Source organism: Pantherophis guttatus, chromosome 1 (assembly GCF_059756535.1).
Source record: "Pantherophis guttatus breed Tessera chromosome 1, ASM5975653v1, whole genome shotgun sequence".
Taxonomy (NCBI): Eukaryota; Metazoa; Chordata; class Lepidosauria; order Squamata; family Colubridae; genus Pantherophis; species Pantherophis guttatus.
Window position 1 is genome coordinate 102,599,922 of NC_142063.1, and position 16,632 is coordinate 102,616,553.

At 41.2% G+C, this 16,632-nt stretch overlaps 1 protein-coding gene across 1 annotated transcript; it reads left to right on the forward strand.

Annotated features, from left to right (window-relative positions):
- The first annotated feature begins 218 nt into the window (after positions 1-218).
- On the forward strand, positions 219-15,981 carry LOC117665261 (L-lactate dehydrogenase A chain). Its single transcript, XM_060687719.2, has 8 exons — positions 219-466; positions 3,383-3,517; positions 5,168-5,285; positions 7,525-7,698; positions 8,234-8,407; positions 12,810-12,927; positions 13,704-13,827; positions 15,260-15,981. Exons 2-8 carry the CDS (start codon positions 3,392-3,394, stop codon positions 15,422-15,424), a joined length of 999 nt encoding a protein of 332 aa, XP_060543702.1. The 5' UTR covers positions 219-466; positions 3,383-3,391; the 3' UTR covers positions 15,425-15,981.
- Positions 15,982-16,632: the final 651 nt, after the last annotated feature.

The following is a 16,632-nucleotide window of genomic DNA, read 5'->3' on the forward strand; positions in this document are numbered from 1 at the left end:
ACCCCCCCCCAAGCCATGCCCACAGAACCGGTAGTAACAAATTCTAGATTTTACCACTGATGGGGATGCTGCAAAGGTGGCAAGTTTGACAAACGGTCGCAGGTCAGTTTTTCAGTGCCTTGCAACTTCGAACCGTCACTAAAGGAACTGTTGTAAGTCGAGGACCACCTGTAGAGTAGAACGGAGGAACATTGGAGCCCGGGCACCTCCCCCTGCCCCACACACACACACACACCAGCAGCAACTACGAAGCACCTGCGAGAAAGGGAAACCCGCCCAAGCCGGGGGCGGGGGGGGGGGAAACCTTCTCCTCAGCCAGACGTGAATCTTGGCACGTCTCCCAGCGGCCGCCCTCCCGAGGTCACGTGCGGAGTCCCTATTAAAAGACCTGCCGCCGCCTAACCAGCCTCGCGGTACTAGAGCGGCAATTGGCGGGGTTGCAAGGGGCTTTTGCATAGACCACCAGGTAAGGGAGCGGGCTGGAGGGCGGGCGTGTGTGTGTGTGAGTGAAGGCTCGAGCTTTTCGCACAGGAAAAAGCAATTTGTGGGGGGAGGGGAATCCGCTGCTCGGATGAAGGATGCGGAGAGTTGAGGAAGGGGATGCGCGCCCACGCAGAAACGACGCCCGCGCGTAGGAATTAAAAAAAAAGCGCGGACACGGTCTTCCGAGTGGGGATTTGGAGGGTCGGCCGTTTTCGTTGCCGTATGGTTGAATTGCTTGGGGAGGAGGGCTACGGAATTGCTCCCTTCCTCGGCCTCCTTTCCCCCTGCAAAGGACAGCGGAGAGTCCCGAGCCTCTTCGTGGGGGGTGGGTGTGTGTGGAAACGGGGGAGCCTCGATATGTAAGGATGGTACATTGAAGGAAGATGGCCGGATCACCGGATCGGGACCGGTAGGGATGGGGGTAGAGGAGCAACTGGTTGCTCTGAAAGAGAAGCCGGTGGGCTGCTAAGCGTTTGTTAAACTTTGCAGCGTCCCGGAAAGGCAGCGGGGTCGTCGGCTTGTCCAACGAAGCCTCCTCTTGGAGGTACTCATTGCTACACGACAAACCCCCTCCCCCACCCCACCAGTCGTATCTTTTTAAAATCGGCTGGCCAGAACCGGCTTTCTTTTTTTCCTAAGGCTGCTTTTGTCGCCTCGAGGCCCTTGGGGGGGGTCACTTTGGCTCGGCCCCTCCCAAGTGGAGCTTAACAGGCTTCTCGAGCGATGTAATCGGGCTTGGCTCCATCCTCTCCGCCGCTCCTGGAATTAGTTTTCTTAGGTCCCAAAAAGTGCTTTTTTTTCCCCCCTCCCAAGAGGCAACTGCACTTTCTGGTTTTTCTTGAAGACCTTTCGCCTCAATCAATCAATCAGTGGAACGCCTCCCCCCCCCCCCAGGTTGTGGGTGCTCCAACTCTTTTTTAAAGAAGAGATTGGACAACCGTTTGTCTGAAATGGTGCAGAATTTTCTGCCTGAGCTGGGTGGGGTTGGACTGGAGGGTTTTATATTTATTATTACATCCAGTCAGAGCTGAAGAAGCTCCTCGGATGAGAAGCGAAACACCTCCCAAGAAAAAACCAGAAAGTCCAGCTGCCCCTTGAAAAAAAAAGCACCTCATGCTGTGGATGACCGAGAATCTCCATAGAGGTTTAGTTTTCCTAGGCAAACCCGGCGACTCGGGCAGGCTTCGAGGCTCGTGGTCTCACCCTCGAAGCCCTTTTGTCTTCCGGACAATGGTCATTCCCCTCCTCTTTGCGACCGGAATGCGTTGAGGAGAGCCTGGGGAATTGATTCGTTGCTTTAACCGAGGGGCATTTCCCAGCGAGCTGCATCGATTTTACCACCTGTCTCGGAATTTAGAGTCAGGAAAGTAAAAAAAAAAAAAAAAGGTGAGGGAGGGGAGAAAAGGTTTTTTGTTCTTTCTTTTGCTCTATATAGGAATCAGCCGCTGGAGACATGACTTTCTTTCATCCCTATAGCTGGATGCGATTGTTCACTAGTTGCACACTTTCCCTGGAGCAGCACCACAGGAGACAGTGCAGTTAATTTATATGGCCCCCTCAGGAATGCTGGGCAGGAGAAGCGGGTCTTATGGCTACAGGGGTTAAAAACCGCATGCTGATGCTGTGTAGAATAATCTTCCTACTGTACATAATGAAACAATTTTTTTCCCCACCTCCTGATACTTACAGAAATATCCTGGCTTGTCCTGTCCTTCCTGCTGGAAGCTTAGTGGAGCCAGATAGTCTCCGCTTTTTCCAATATTACTATTGCAGCTGCCCAGGGGTGAAATCCAATTTTTTTTTACTGCCCCTTCTGGTAGAATACTACCAATTCTGTGGGCGGGGCTTGGTGGGCGTGACAGGGGAAGGATACTGCAAAATCTCCATTCCCACCCCACTCCAGGGAAAGGATACTGCAAAATCCCCATTCCCACCCCACTCCTGGGGGAAGGATATTGCAAAATTCCCACCCCACCCTAGGGCCAGCCAGAGTTGGTATTTGCCGGTTCTCCAAACTACTCAAAATTTCTGCTACCGGTTCTCCAGAACCTGCTGGATTTCACCCCTGCAGCTGCCCCATCAGATGCACTGAGAAACAGACTTTCCCAGGGCCCCTTATGGAAAAGGGCAACTTCCAAAGAGCGATCAAAACTCTGCAAATGCAAAGGTGTAAGAAGACCTCTTTAGTTGGATCAGTATGCAGGGTCACCGGAGTTCATGTGCCTAAGTGAAATTGTGTATCAGATTGTACCCTGAACCAGACTGTCTTTCTAGCCAGAGACTTTCTGGACTTTTAACTTCAAACAATCCATTTCATACTGTCTGTGATCTTTAGGTCCATAGTGCAGTTTGCCAAGGCAAACCATACATCCCTTTCACTGCTTTTGTTTATATAGGTCCCATCTCTGTGCGTTTTCCAGTTGCCATCTAGATTTTGTGTCTGACTGTGCAATGAGCAAATTGAAAAGAGACCGTAGGACAATGTCTCTCCTGAGGCTCCTCTTGCCAGATCCTAAAATTAGAAAGAGTAAAATGTTGACTATGCAGATTATTGTGCTGCTGCTTCAGAAATCCGTGCGATCAAAGACATGCCTCTATGGGACAAATTCAACATGGATCTCATATTGAAAATTGTACAGCTTCTATGATCAATGAGGACAATGCTCCTTTTCTTCTGTTGCATCCACATTTCTTGTGAAAAGAAAATCTGGTAAAAACCAAATTGAAAATAAACCAATTCTGGCACATTTCCATAATTAAATTGATATATGTGGGGACATAAAATACCTGAGTGTGGAGATAAGGCTAGAAATGAACTCTGACAGCAAATGTGATAGTACCGTACAGCAAATGACAAATATAAGATAAGGAGCTTCTTTTCATTTTTTTTTTCTTCTAGTGTTACAAGATGTCTCTCAAAGAAAAACTGATTGAACATGTCCATAAAGAAGAACAAGAACATGCCCACAACAAAATCACTGTGGTTGGGGTTGGTGCAGTTGGCATGGCTTGTGCCATAAGCATTTTGATGAAGGTAAGTGCTGTCCGAATTGCAGGATGTTCTTTGCAATATTTTGCATCTTTACAATTTGTTTGAAATAGACTTGGCTGCTGTGGATCCAAAGCATAGATTGGGAGCACTACAGATGTAATCAGTATATTTAGTTTAGTTTAGTTTAGTTTAGTTTATTAGATTTGTATACCGCCCTACTCCCGAAGGACTCAGGGCGGTGAACAGCCATGAAATAAAACATATCAATACAAAATTTAAAATAGAAATAAAACAAGTTAGATAAATTTGGCTGAACCATATTTAAAACCCCAATAATTTAAAACCAAATTTAAAATTCCCATTTAAAAGAGGAGAAGTTTAGGTCAGGCCGGCTTGCTGGAATAGGAACGTCTTCAGCGTGCGACGGAAGGTACGCAGATCCGGAATCCTCCGTATCTCGGGGGGGAGCTCGTTCCAGATAGTAGGTGCCCCCACAGAGAAGGCTCTCCCCCTGGGGGCCGCCAGTCGACATTGTTTGGCCGACGGCACCCGGAGGAGCCCCTCTCTATGGGAGCGTACTGGTCGGTGGGAGGCTATTGGTGGTAGCAGGCGGTCCCGTAGACCGTAAACCAGAATGTCTGCTTCTAATCTGTCTCCGTTCCTTCCTTCAGTTTTTGTCCATTGCCTTCAATAGTGCTGTGACTTGTTTGAGGTCACATAGCATTAATACGACTAATAGTAACCTAACATGTTAGTCATTTTTAATGCAAATGAGAGGAAAAATATTCCTTAAGGCAATTGATTTTGTTTTGGAAAACTGCTGAGCTTCTTTAAGGTACAAATACAAGAAGATGTTTTTGAAGTATCCGGTATAAGCAAACTATATTTCACTATAGTTTCTGTGTTTTTGTGTTTTACACACTACTAAACCGCTCAGGGTTGTAAAGTACTGTGAAAAGTACATAAATCTAAGTGCTATTCCTACATGTTATATTACTTATTTTTGAAATGTTAAAAAGCCAGTCCTGTCTGCCTAGACAAATAGATTTATGGATAAAAAGCTTTTCATTCTGTTGAAAATATTAATGCTAGTAACCTATTGAAAGGATCTGAATTCAACCAACAATACTTGTACCAAAAGTCATTTTATGGGATATATTATTTGAGTGATGTCATCTAGTGGGACCCAAGAAGTGGGCCCACTGTGTTGCAACATCTGCCCCTTGGGACATCATCCATTTGGAGATTTGTTAAGTTGCTTTCAAGTGAGCCCTAAAACATCATTCTTCCCCCCAGGCCTTGATTTAAGTATCTGTAGGTTTGAGGTAATGGAGGAGGTTATTATTTTTTATTGTTCTCTCAGGGTAGTTTCTAACATGTTTGACTTGTATATAATTTTGTCAAGTTGGTTTTGGCAGCCTAGTAATTGGATAAATAAGTCTGATACCAAACATAAGCTATGCATGAGAGATTATTGGAGGCTCAGTAAATCTCCCGGCTTTGCCCAGGAAAGTGATAGATTAGAGTTGGTACTGCATTTCACTACCTAGATAAGAGCTAGAGAGAATCTAATGTGCCATTGTTCAAGTCAGTAAAAATATGTGGGATGCTATTCTCTCCCCCCCCCTCTCTCCCCCTCTCCCTCCCTCCCTCCCTCTCTCTCTCTCTCTCAACCTTTGACCCTTTTTTTAGGAATTGGCTGATGAACTTGCTCTTGTTGATGTTGTGGAGGACAAGCTGAAGGGAGAGATGCTGGATCTTCAGCATGGCAGCCTCTTTCTCCGAACACCAAAGATAGTCTCTGGAAAAGGTTATATAATCTTTTATGTTACATAAACCCTCTTTTGTTTTAGGGAAGTGGCAATATCTGATATTTCATATAAGTGAATGGGACTTTGGCCATGGGAACAAATACAATTCTTTTTTTTTTCTTTTTCTTTTTTTGCTAAAATAGCTCTGACGTTGGTGCTTCTTAATTTTGCTTCTCTTATGGGTAATAAGCTGCAGATAGTGGATTTAATCAGTTGAGACCTGAAGATGGTTTACAAATTGGTGTGGTAGCTACTCATTGTTAATATGCTTCAGACACACACACACACACACACACATACACACACACAAATTCCAAAACAATACCAACATGGGTAGAATCATATATCACGTGGTATATCTACAGTATTACCGCAGTTTTGGAAAAGTTAATCATGTCTTAATAGTGATTTTAGTGGAATTACTTAGAGCAATTACTAAATTTGGATCCTTCCCACTTGGTTTTTCAGAATGGTTAAAAACAGATGCGCTTCACTGTCCCTCTCTCCTGATGGGAGAAGTTTTAAGCCTTACTTTTTTTTTCCTGCTCTTCTTTTGGCTGTACTGGCAGAAACAATCTCCAATAACCAAAAATAAGTTTATTTCTACACTGTTCCATTAAATTATTTTGTAGTCAGACTGCCATGATTACAAAAAGGAATAAATGGATTGTAGCCAAATCAGACTGATGTAACTTTTTTCATTCATTATCAAAGATAAGCAAAAAAAAAATTTTTTTAGACTACAATCATGTGAAAAAGAAAGTATACCCTCTATGGTTTTACATATCAGGACATAATTTAAAAAGTCTACTCCATAGCCAGTTCTTAAAAGTAAGTAAGTACAACCTCAGATGAACAACAACACATGACATATTGCACTGTGTCATCATTTATTATACAAAAAGAAAGCCAAAATGGAAAGGCCATTTTGTTTTCAGGTAACTGCAGACAGAAACAACAGAATCAGACCTCCCCCCTTCATTATTCCAGGTTTAAAATGGAAAGATCTTAATACTATTTCTATATCATAATAGCCCTTCAGGCTGGTTCTTAAAATTCTTTAGGCATCATGCATTCCTTCTTTGGAATGTGCAAGGTCATATGAAAGCTGACTGGCATCATGTTGATTGTATGCATCAGTGCCTGCATGTAGTTCTTTGCTATTAACTGATTCCTGTTATAGCTATTAAGAAAAGTGAGATCATGTTGGACTGGTTTATGTGTGAAGAGCAGAGATACGACTTCACCTGATAAAGGTTACATTAGTTGGGAGATCCAGCTTTCAGTTGGTTCCTTGGCTAATCTTAGATATGATAAATTTGGAAGAAAAACAGGGAAATGTATAAATTGACCCTTGCTTCTAGATCCAGAAGGCTATTAAAGAGTGTAGAACATAATCTGACATTGAACACTGGACAAATCAAGAAGGGTTAAAAAAAAAACTTGGTGTATGTCCAGAAAAGATGGTTTAGAAATAGACATTTTGGCTCCAGAATGGTCTTTGGCCCACAAACATAAATGTGGATTTATGGGGCAGATCATAAAATAAAAACAGAGACTCACAAATCAGAATTCTAAAGAGCAGTGAGCTAAATACTGAATAGAGCAGGCTACTGTTTCAACTTGATGTTTTCTTTTTGCTTCATTTAATCACAGCCTTGCCTGTGTTAGCAATGTAGGTCATAGCATTTCATGACACGCTATCTCCGTCGCTCTTGTCAGTATCATTTTTATCAAACCGAAGAACTATGGGTTTGGATTAATTATAGCTCTGCCTCTGAGGCTAGAGAAGAGACTTGGGCCCTTCATTGACTCTGCTTGAAAAGAGCTAGCTAAAATAAAAATAACATGATAGTTAAAGTTTTGTTTTACCTCACATGCTCTTTTTTTTTTTTTTACTTGGAAATTTGGGCATGCCTGAGACACGTTTATACTTCCTCTTGGATACGTTTAGAAACACATAAAGTATTCATCCTCAATCAACTTTCAGGAGTGTTTGTAAACCAAAATTTACAGACTTCAGGATGGGGAAGGCTGATGTAACTACTTATTTGCAACTTGTAAGTCTAAATAAATAAATGTCACCATAGGGCATAGGTTCCCTTTTTGTAGTTTTGCAATTCTCGTTCTGTAGGCCAATTCTTCTCTGACATGAAAGATTTCGTGCAGTCGATTCATCCGTTGCACAGGTAGATGCTGAAATGTATGTTGAACGTACAATTATTTCTTGATTGGCAGATTATGCAGTGACTGCACACTCTAAATTGGTCGTCATCACTGCTGGAGCTCGTCAACAAGAAGGAGAATCTCGTCTTAACCTGGTTCAGCGCAACGTGAATATCTTCAAATTCATCATTCCCAATATTGTCAAGTACAGCCCTCACTGCAAGCTGCTTGTTGTTTCCAATCCAGGTTGGCCATCTCCTTTTCTGAATGTTTACAGTCTATTGTTTATTGTCCAGGGTTTTTAATGGGAGAGGCACACACGTTTCTTAGATGGAAATTTAAAGAAATTCTCTGAGTTTTCTCTTGCAGAAACTAAATCCACTTTTGTATTTAATTGCAAACATCTGTCAGGTCCAGTACAAATGTAGCAATACCTTCCTTCATAATGAAACTGGAAGTCAGTCTTGGACATGTTGCTAGAAACGAGGACCCGGATTGCTGGGGGCAATAGGCTGACTCTGCAAACCACTTAAGAGAGAGCTGTATAGCACTATGGGGGTATATGAGTCTTAAGTGCTATCACTAGCCCTATCTTGGCCTTCTCATCATTGAGAAATCCCTATGTACAAGTTAAAATAAATGGACAAACGTGTCTAATTTATAATTTTGACCTGGGGACAAAGTCTGCTAATTTTCTATAATGATTAGCAATCTTTCTTCACAGTTTCTGCCCTTAAAATAAGAGATGCTTTCCAATTTAATTTTTTTTTTAAATCAACAGTGGATATTCTGACCTATGTGGCATGGAAAATCAGTGGCTTTCCTAAGCACCGTGTTATTGGAAGTGGCTGTAATCTGGACTCTGCCCGTTTCCGCCATCTGATGGGTGACAGGCTGGGTATCCATCCTCTCAGCTGCCATAGTTGGATTATTGGAGAGCATGGGGATTCCAGCGGTAAGCAATCATTTTTCTCTTCGCATTAAACCTAATTACATACTAAGCAGAATGGAGAAATTGTTCCAGAAAAAGTTGCAGTTTTGCAACATTTTAAGAAAGAGCCTAAGATTGTAGAAGCCTGTGTTGTGTAATCTACTTGCTGAAATCTTCTGACTTCTTTCATATTCTTGGGGTATGTGTGTAAAATTTTAACAAAATCCTTTTGATCTAACTAGAGCTCTGTTGTACTAGTGGTACATTTGGCCCCTGAATGTTAAATTTACACGCTGAGCAAACCTAAAGGAAGCTTTCTCTATTCCCTTCTCAATATAAAAGTTAATCTACCCTGCCCTGCTACATGAAGGTAACACTAGATGAGCTATATTTGACTTTTAGTTCTGTTCAGAAAAGGTCAGTTCTGTAATCCAAGTAGGCCAAACTCTATCAATCTGAATTCTATACTCATAACATGGGAGTTCAAAATAAATCTTATAAGAGTTTTATAAAGGAAGGTTTGGGCTTTTTTAGAGTTTGTCCTATTGACTCCCTGGCCATCCTACACAGAAATCAATGTAATAGCTCACAGTAACTAATTTAACAATCTGTATGCATAGCATAGAGTATTAAAAAAAGTATATAAAAAATTACTTGCAGACTTTAGGGAAAGGTCATCTTAATAACATCTAATTGTAGAAATGTTTTTCTTAACATGATGCAAAGGCTCAGATTAGCACGTTTTACTCCCTTTGTGATAGATTATTTTCCTCTAGCACAGCCAGCGCATTTTGCATATGGAATAGCTCACTGGTGGGTTGCTACCAGTTCGCACTGGATCTGGTGAACTGGTAGCGGCAGGAGGCTCCGCCTACCTACCCGGATGCTTCTGCGCACAAGCACCCACCAGCAAACCAGTAGCAACGGGTTTTGAAACCCGCCTCTTAGAATAGCTGGAAAGATATATCAACTTCCCAGTTCCATCATTGCATTGCTTCACAGGGCACACTAGCCGGTCAAGAATTCCTTCAACTTTGGCAGATCTAGAGCACCTTACTGTTTTCCTTTCTTTTTTTTTCTTCTTAGCACTTGATTTTTCCTTTCTTTTTTCTTTACATACCTCCTATAAACTCAGTAGACCTCCCAATATAGCTGCCAAGCATGCAGATAGAAATTTGTTGTCCATAGATATATTTGTTTCAATTTACTGGAGTGGAAACAAGATTCTGGATACCATCTGGCCTGAAGACCCATTGTATATTTCCATCCCTACCATTCCCACTAATCCCCTAGGTTTCTGGCAGTGGTGAAATGTAAAATTTGTTACTACCGGTTCTGTGGGCGTGGCTTGGTGGGGGGGTTAATATGACTGAGTGGGCGTGGCCAACTTTTTTTTTTTTTACTTTTAAAACCATTTTTTCTACAACGTCTTCGGCTGAAGAGGTTGTAAAAAAAATGCTTTTAAAGCCTCTGACGATCCCAGCTAACTTGCCTGATCAACAGAAGCTTTCTTTTTTTAAAAAAAAGCCTCTGACGATCCCAGCTGACTTGCCTGATCGGCAGAGGCTTTTTTTCCTTTTAAAAACATTTTAACATGTAGAAAAAATGCTTTTAAAAGCCTCTGATGATCCCAGCTGAGCCGCGCGATCATCAGAGGCTTTTTTTTTTTTTTTACTTTTAAAAGCATTTTTTCGGCCAAAGAGGTTATAGAAAAAATGCTTTTAAAAATTAAAAAAAAGCCTCTGATGATTGCGCGGCTCAGCTGGGCAATGGGGGGGGGGCAGGGATTTTTGCTACTGGTTCTCCGAACCACCTGCCTCCATTGCTACCGGATCAGGCCATCCGGTCTAAACCGGGAACATTTCACCTCTGGTTTCTGGGATTAGTGCAAGACAATGGAGCTGCGAGTGATAGCTCTCAATTGGCCCAGGAGACATAGGTTTTTATACCTGTTTACCTACTTAACATCCTAACTGGGGAGTTTTTTAGCATCATCAGACATATTGAGTCAAGGGAGATTGAACCACTTTGGTTGCGAAGGACATGCTTGGAGATTGAGTAGGACTGTTTCATCAGCTGAGGACAATAAATCTATATAGACCAAGCCTTATTTAAACCCTTCCATGACTCAACCATGGAGCACCTGGCATGGGAGGTGGTATTTATAAATTGTCATAACTTGGGGCCCAAATCTCAGCAATTAGGCATTCTCTACAAGAAGGATTTCTGCATCATCCACTCTCTGCTGAGATCCAAAGTTCATGAATAAGGTGAACTTGATCTTTCAGTAGAGCCAGGAAGAAATACTCCCCTTTGCCCCAGTCCCCAAACCAAGTTATTACAGTAAAACTGTACAATAGGCGAGTTGTTGAGATTTATCTGGGCAAAACAGGAATTCAGATCTAGTGCTATTCCCAAAACCCCACCTAGTCTACAGGGTGTTTTGGCCATGATGTCCTGGTGGATCAAGATATATATGTAAATAGGTACAATGGTCAGAACAACTCTGCCTTGTGAAAAATAATGGCCCATTCCACTAGACGTTTTGTATCTTCCTTAATAAAGCATTGAAAGCTTAGCTCTTGTGCTTTGGTTGACGTCACCTTTGGCAGAACAATACTGCAAAAAGTAGTTCAGGGCAAGGACCTAGGATTCCATGCCAAGACACAGCTCTAGTACGTTTTATTATAGAATGCCTTGTTATTACCATTAAGGTGTCATGTCTCTTCTTTGTTCCTGTGTGTTTCACGTTTTCCTCTTCCTTTGAGCTCTTTTTCTAGTTGGCCATTCCAAAACTAGGAAGGGAGGTCCTTCACTGAAAGAGAAGTCAGAACTTTCTAGTCTTGCATCAGGAGGACGAGGGAGTTACTCATTGTAGAATGTCCTTATCTTCATTGTAGACAAGGGATTTTCATACTTGAATCCAATAGACCATTTGATGAGATTTGAGGTTTCTTACAAGTGCCCAGGGATATCTATTCTCAATAATGTGGTGTTACATTAAGCATTGATAGTTTATTCTTCATGCAGTTGTGTAACCCTGTACGCAGGAAGGTTTGCTTTACTTTGCACTTTGTGATACAATACCTACCTACCACTATACCATGTATTACAAAATACTTGGCTAGCTACTCTAAACAAAAATTAAGTACATAATAAAAGAAATACTTGTTAATCATTCTTGCTTTGGAATACAGTTTTGGATCCTTTTCACTTCTCCTAGTCCATCTTAGCAAATCAGTCCTCCATTCCAATAAAATTATCAGGAAAATGTTAGTCAGATCTCATAAATTTGCATTAATTCCTTGGGCTCCTTTTCATTTTGGTATCAAGATAAAATTGCTACAAAATTCTGCTTCATCCAGTAAACTCTTATGTAGTGAAACTAAGCAGAAATAAAAGATCAGAAATACAATAACAGAGTTGGAAGGAACTTTAGAGGTCTTCTAATCTAACCCCCTGCTTAGGCAGAAAACCCTACACCACTTCAGACAAATGGTTAAAAATCTCTTCTTAATATAATATCTTAATAAAATATATCCAACGTTTTAAATCTGTTCCTAGTTTTCCTGTACCTGAAAGGAGCAGTGTTTGCTGTTTCACAAGCCCTGCAGAATAAATTATATACAGTACATGGTGTCCAAGCCAAATTCTAGTTGTAGAAGCAGAGAGGACTATTCAGAGCTTGCTTACCCACATCCAAGCCATTTTGTATATAATAGCCATGATTTAATAAGAAAATCAGTCATGTCAGTATGTTTGGGCTTCATTAAAAGGATTAAACTGATTAATTAATCTGATTTTGAGGAGGATGAACCTGGGGGATTTATCTCATTCCATAAGGCTAGTCACTTATTAATTATACAAGGAACTTGTGTTCTGAAGGTAAGGATAAGGTTGAGGGACACGGATACAGAATTTACAAAGAAAATGAGGGTACTTGACCATCTCAAGAGAACGAGTGTTGCGCAAAGGGTATAAAAGCTGGAGGAGCTTCACATTAATTCCAATTCTGTTTGAAAAAAGATCCAAGGTCCACAATAAAGAGGCACTGATTGGTCAGCAAGTCAGTATGAAAAGGAGCTGCTGTTAAAGATTTACTCACTTCTTTTCCTGCCAAAGTTGTTCATTCAAAAATGAGAGTAGGTTTGGGTCCTGATTATCTGGAGCTAATCCAGTATCTCTTTCTAACCAGGTCAAAGGCTCAAACTGTTCCTTTACAGTAAATGGATCTTCATTGCTTACTAGAATGAAGGCCATATTTGGAACCAGCTCATCAATTTTCACTTGTTTCTGAGCTTTCCTGAGGCTCGTGTGGAGAATTAAAGTGGTAGTTGTTTTTTTTTACACTAACCTGTATATAATTTTGTAAATATAATGAGCTTGTGTTTTGAAGGCATGAATAACCTGGAAAATTTTTATTTAGTGCCTGTCTGGAGTGGTGTGAACGTTGCTGGTGTCTCCCTAAAAGAATTGCATCCTGAAATGGGTACCGATGCAGACAAGGAGAACTGGAAAGAAGTCCACAAGCAGGTGGTGGACAGGTAACACTTCAAATTTATGTGGCTAAGAATAATATAAAACACATACAGTGCATTAATATTGTGATAAAATATACCGTATTTTCGCACTATAAGACACACTTTTCTCCCCCCCCCCAAAAGTGGGTGGAAATGTCTGTGCATCTTATAGAGCGAATATTGTGGCAGGAGAGAGTGGGGTTGGTGTGGCGGCATTTGCTGCCGCTGCCTGTCACTGCTGCCGCTGTTTGCCACCGCCTAGAACAACTGATTGGCAGTATTCCGGGAGGCCAATCCAACCACCAATCAGATGCTTGGCAGTGAAGGCTTCAGCATTCTCCAGCGGCGGCGGCAGCTCAGCTTAGTTGACTGATGATGGGCGCAGCAGAGTGGAGCCCTGACGAGCCACGTGCCGAAGCTGACCAGGCTGTTTGCTGCAAGGATGAATACCAGATGGATGCTGGCAGATATTTTTTTCTTGTTTTCCTCCTCTAAAGCTAATGTGCGTCTTATGGTCTGGTTCGTCTTATAGTGTGAAAAATACGGTAATCACCAACTTAAGTAGTTCCACAAGTATTCTGAAACCCAAAAATTAAGGTATATTGGAATTTATTAGCATGTACTGTCTTTTTATATATTTCTGGATATATTTCTAAAGTATGTATATTTCAGAACTAAACAATCTGAAACCATTGGTTTAATTTGCAAACTAGTTTGTTGTGTTTTAGATCATTTCCTAGCAATATCATGAGTGCTGTCATAGTTTTGGAAATCAATCTTAATGTTGTAATCCATTGCAGTGCTTATGAGGTGATCAAGCTGAAGGGATACACATCATGGGCAATTGGTCTGTCTGTGGCTGATCTGGCTGAAACTATCATGAAGAATTTAAGGAGAGTACATCCAATTTCTACAATGGTGAAGGTAATCAACTACTCATTAAGTCATTATGTTTTTTTAATTTGCGTATTTAGTCATGATTCAGTTCCAACATCCTGGATCCAGCAGGAATTGGAATGCAAGCAAGACTAAATTAAATATCTGAAATATTCTACACATGCCAGAGTGAATATGGACCTCAAAAATACCACTCCTGCATACCTCAGAAAGGGACTGGATTTTGTTAAGAAACAGCCCAGTAAAGGCAGAGAAAGGGCAATGAAAGACACCCATGCAGCAGAAAAATATCCTTTGCAATAATAGAGGTGAGGGAATAGCAATCTGAAGGGAGAAAACATTAATGAAGCACTTAATGGGGAAAAGAACAGTCATGGAAGACAAAGTAGCTATCACTGTAGAAATAATATTCAGTGGGGAAAACATGTAAGCAGTACTGGGGGATAAAAAACAGCAGCAAACAATCCTTAGGAGTAAGAATGGGTAGCATGCAGGTTTTTGGGAAGAGAGTAATAGAAGCCCCCCCTTTTTTGGTCTTGCAATATATGTGTGTTGAATATATAGAGGGAGAGGGGGTACTGTGCTTGCTTTGGGATTTCAGAAAGAGAAAAGAGGGACTAAAAGATAGCTCATGTTTAATCATGGTAGATTGTGGAGGGGCAGAAAAATAGGGAAAGCGGGTAGATCAGGGTTAGAAGAGGAAGGCTTGGATACCTTTCAGTCACATGATCGTGGTTCTCAGGAAGGCGGTTAACCAAGCCTTCAGAAGAGGGAGGGGGGTCCCTTTCAATTCTGAAACCATGGTTCTCCTAGGGTTCAGGCAAATCCAGAGGGTGATTCTTGGCATTCTGTTCCTTTGTCTGATCTGGACGAATAAGGCAAAGTCTGGGCTATTTTTTTTATACCGCAAAACCCAATTCTGAAAGGGCAGCTCTAGGGATCTGGGAAGGCTTTGTTTACAAAGCCTAAGGAGGCAATAAAGCAAAAAGGGCAAGTTTGCTTCTGGGATACTCGGTAGTCCTCTTTGCAGCTGTAACTGCAAACCCAGTTGCTGGCAGTATGGATTTCAAAATGGGCAACACAGCAGCTGCAGGAGTGCAATCACTCCTTTGTACAAATTGATACATATGCAAATGGGCTGGGCTTGACCACTGTTGCAGCTGCCATCTTGATTGTTTTTGCTGTCTTCTCCTGGGTATGTTGGTGATCTTAAAACATGTGCCCTTCCATTTTTATTTTATTCAAGCAAATAAGTACCAATGGGGTGTGTGTGTGTGTGTGTGTAACAAGCTTTTTAATCACTCATCTCCCTCAGAGGGAGTTTTTAATCCAAACATAGCCCACATAATTATTTCACCTGTTCTATTTGAAGCTTTTTAGTATATTTTTCCCTATAAATTATGTGGCTTTCTCTTAATTTCTTCCAGTGGTATTTCATGGCCATATTTTACTTTTCCAGGGTATGCATGGAGTTAAAGATGACGTTTTCCTAAGTGTTCCATGCATTCTGGGCTCTTCAGGCATTACAGATGTGATCAAAATGACTCTGAAGACTGAAGAAGAAAATAAATTGAAGAAGAGTGCTGAGACACTGTGGGGAATCCAGAAGGAGCTTCAATTTTAAGTCTCTTTTTGCCATTTACTAATGTGAAACAGGCCTTAGTTGATGGTTATTTGCACTTTTCAAATGAGACAGTTCCTTTACAAGTATGTATCTGATGCATCAATGGTTAATTTACAACAAAATTCCTGTTCCTCATTTAGAAACAGAAGCTGCAAGATTCCTATCTTGATCTGTGACCAGAATAGGAATATAATGTAGTTTTATGAAGGGACATACAGTTGATCCAGCATCTACTTAAAATGCTACTAAATGAAATTCTCCTGCTTTTTCCCAGTTAATATCAGATCAGAAAATAAGTTACTTGGTTTTCCAAAGACTTTGCTATCAAAAATGATTGGCAAATTCACTGACCAATATTTTCTGCTGACAGGTGACTTAAATTTCCACTACTTAGCAATGTATTTTTCCTGACATCACTGCTTCAGGTCTTTGTGTATATTTTTCAAGAGAACTCACTGTACTCTCCTGTGGGAACTGTGTATGCAACATTTCGAATTGATGCAATTGTCTAGCTTTAGTACCAGCCCAAAAGAGCAAAATAAACATCAATTACTTTTGTCTGCCTTCGTTCATTTCATAAACACCCACGATTCTGGCAAGTGCTCAAGACATCTAACATCATTTTAAAAAATGAACTAAAATGAATGCCAAAAATTAGTTTCAGTTAAAACTGAAAATTTGATAAAGTGGATGAACCCTTCTGAATGCCAAGAGTGTGGACTGGATGTATCCATTGCTGAGGAGCATTACCTAAAAAGGCCGTTTCCTACATGCCAAAAAGATGGTTCTCTTGAGACAGCCTAGGATCTTCAGTAAGGACCTTCTTGCAGAACTTGCAGTCAGATGCATTTGTAATGGGAAAGACCCTAAGATGTTTAGGGCTTCAGAAGTAACATCAAAACGTTAATTATGTCCTGTAAGAAAGTTTCAACTCATGCATTTTCTTTTAATGCTGGGATTGGATACAAGCCACAGTTATGAAGATAAAGCACATTATGATGGTCAATATGGGGTCTACCCATGGCATAACAGTTTCCTACTCTAGAAGGGCTGAGTAACTACCATGCCACAATTGAAAATCAAGGAATATGTTGATGATCTGGAGCAGTTTCATGAATGTGTTGAACAGTGGAAGACGAGAAGAATTCCTCTTGCTCAACAGCATAGGTGACCAAAAATAATCTGGTGTCACATTCTGGATATGGCTT

Excerpts from the sequence above, each read along its gene's own strand:
- LOC117665261 (XM_060687719.2), top strand. The coding sequence starts at position 3,392 with ATGTCTCTCAAAGAAAAACTGATTGAACATGTCCATAAAGAAGAACAA. Across the intron at positions 3,518-5,167 it reads CCATAAGCATTTTGATGAAG|GAATTGGCTGATGAACTTGC; the intron begins GTAAGTGCTGTC and ends CCCTTTTTTTAG. Across the intron at positions 5,286-7,524 it reads AAAGATAGTCTCTGGAAAAG|ATTATGCAGTGACTGCACAC; the intron begins GTTATATAATCT and ends CTTGATTGGCAG.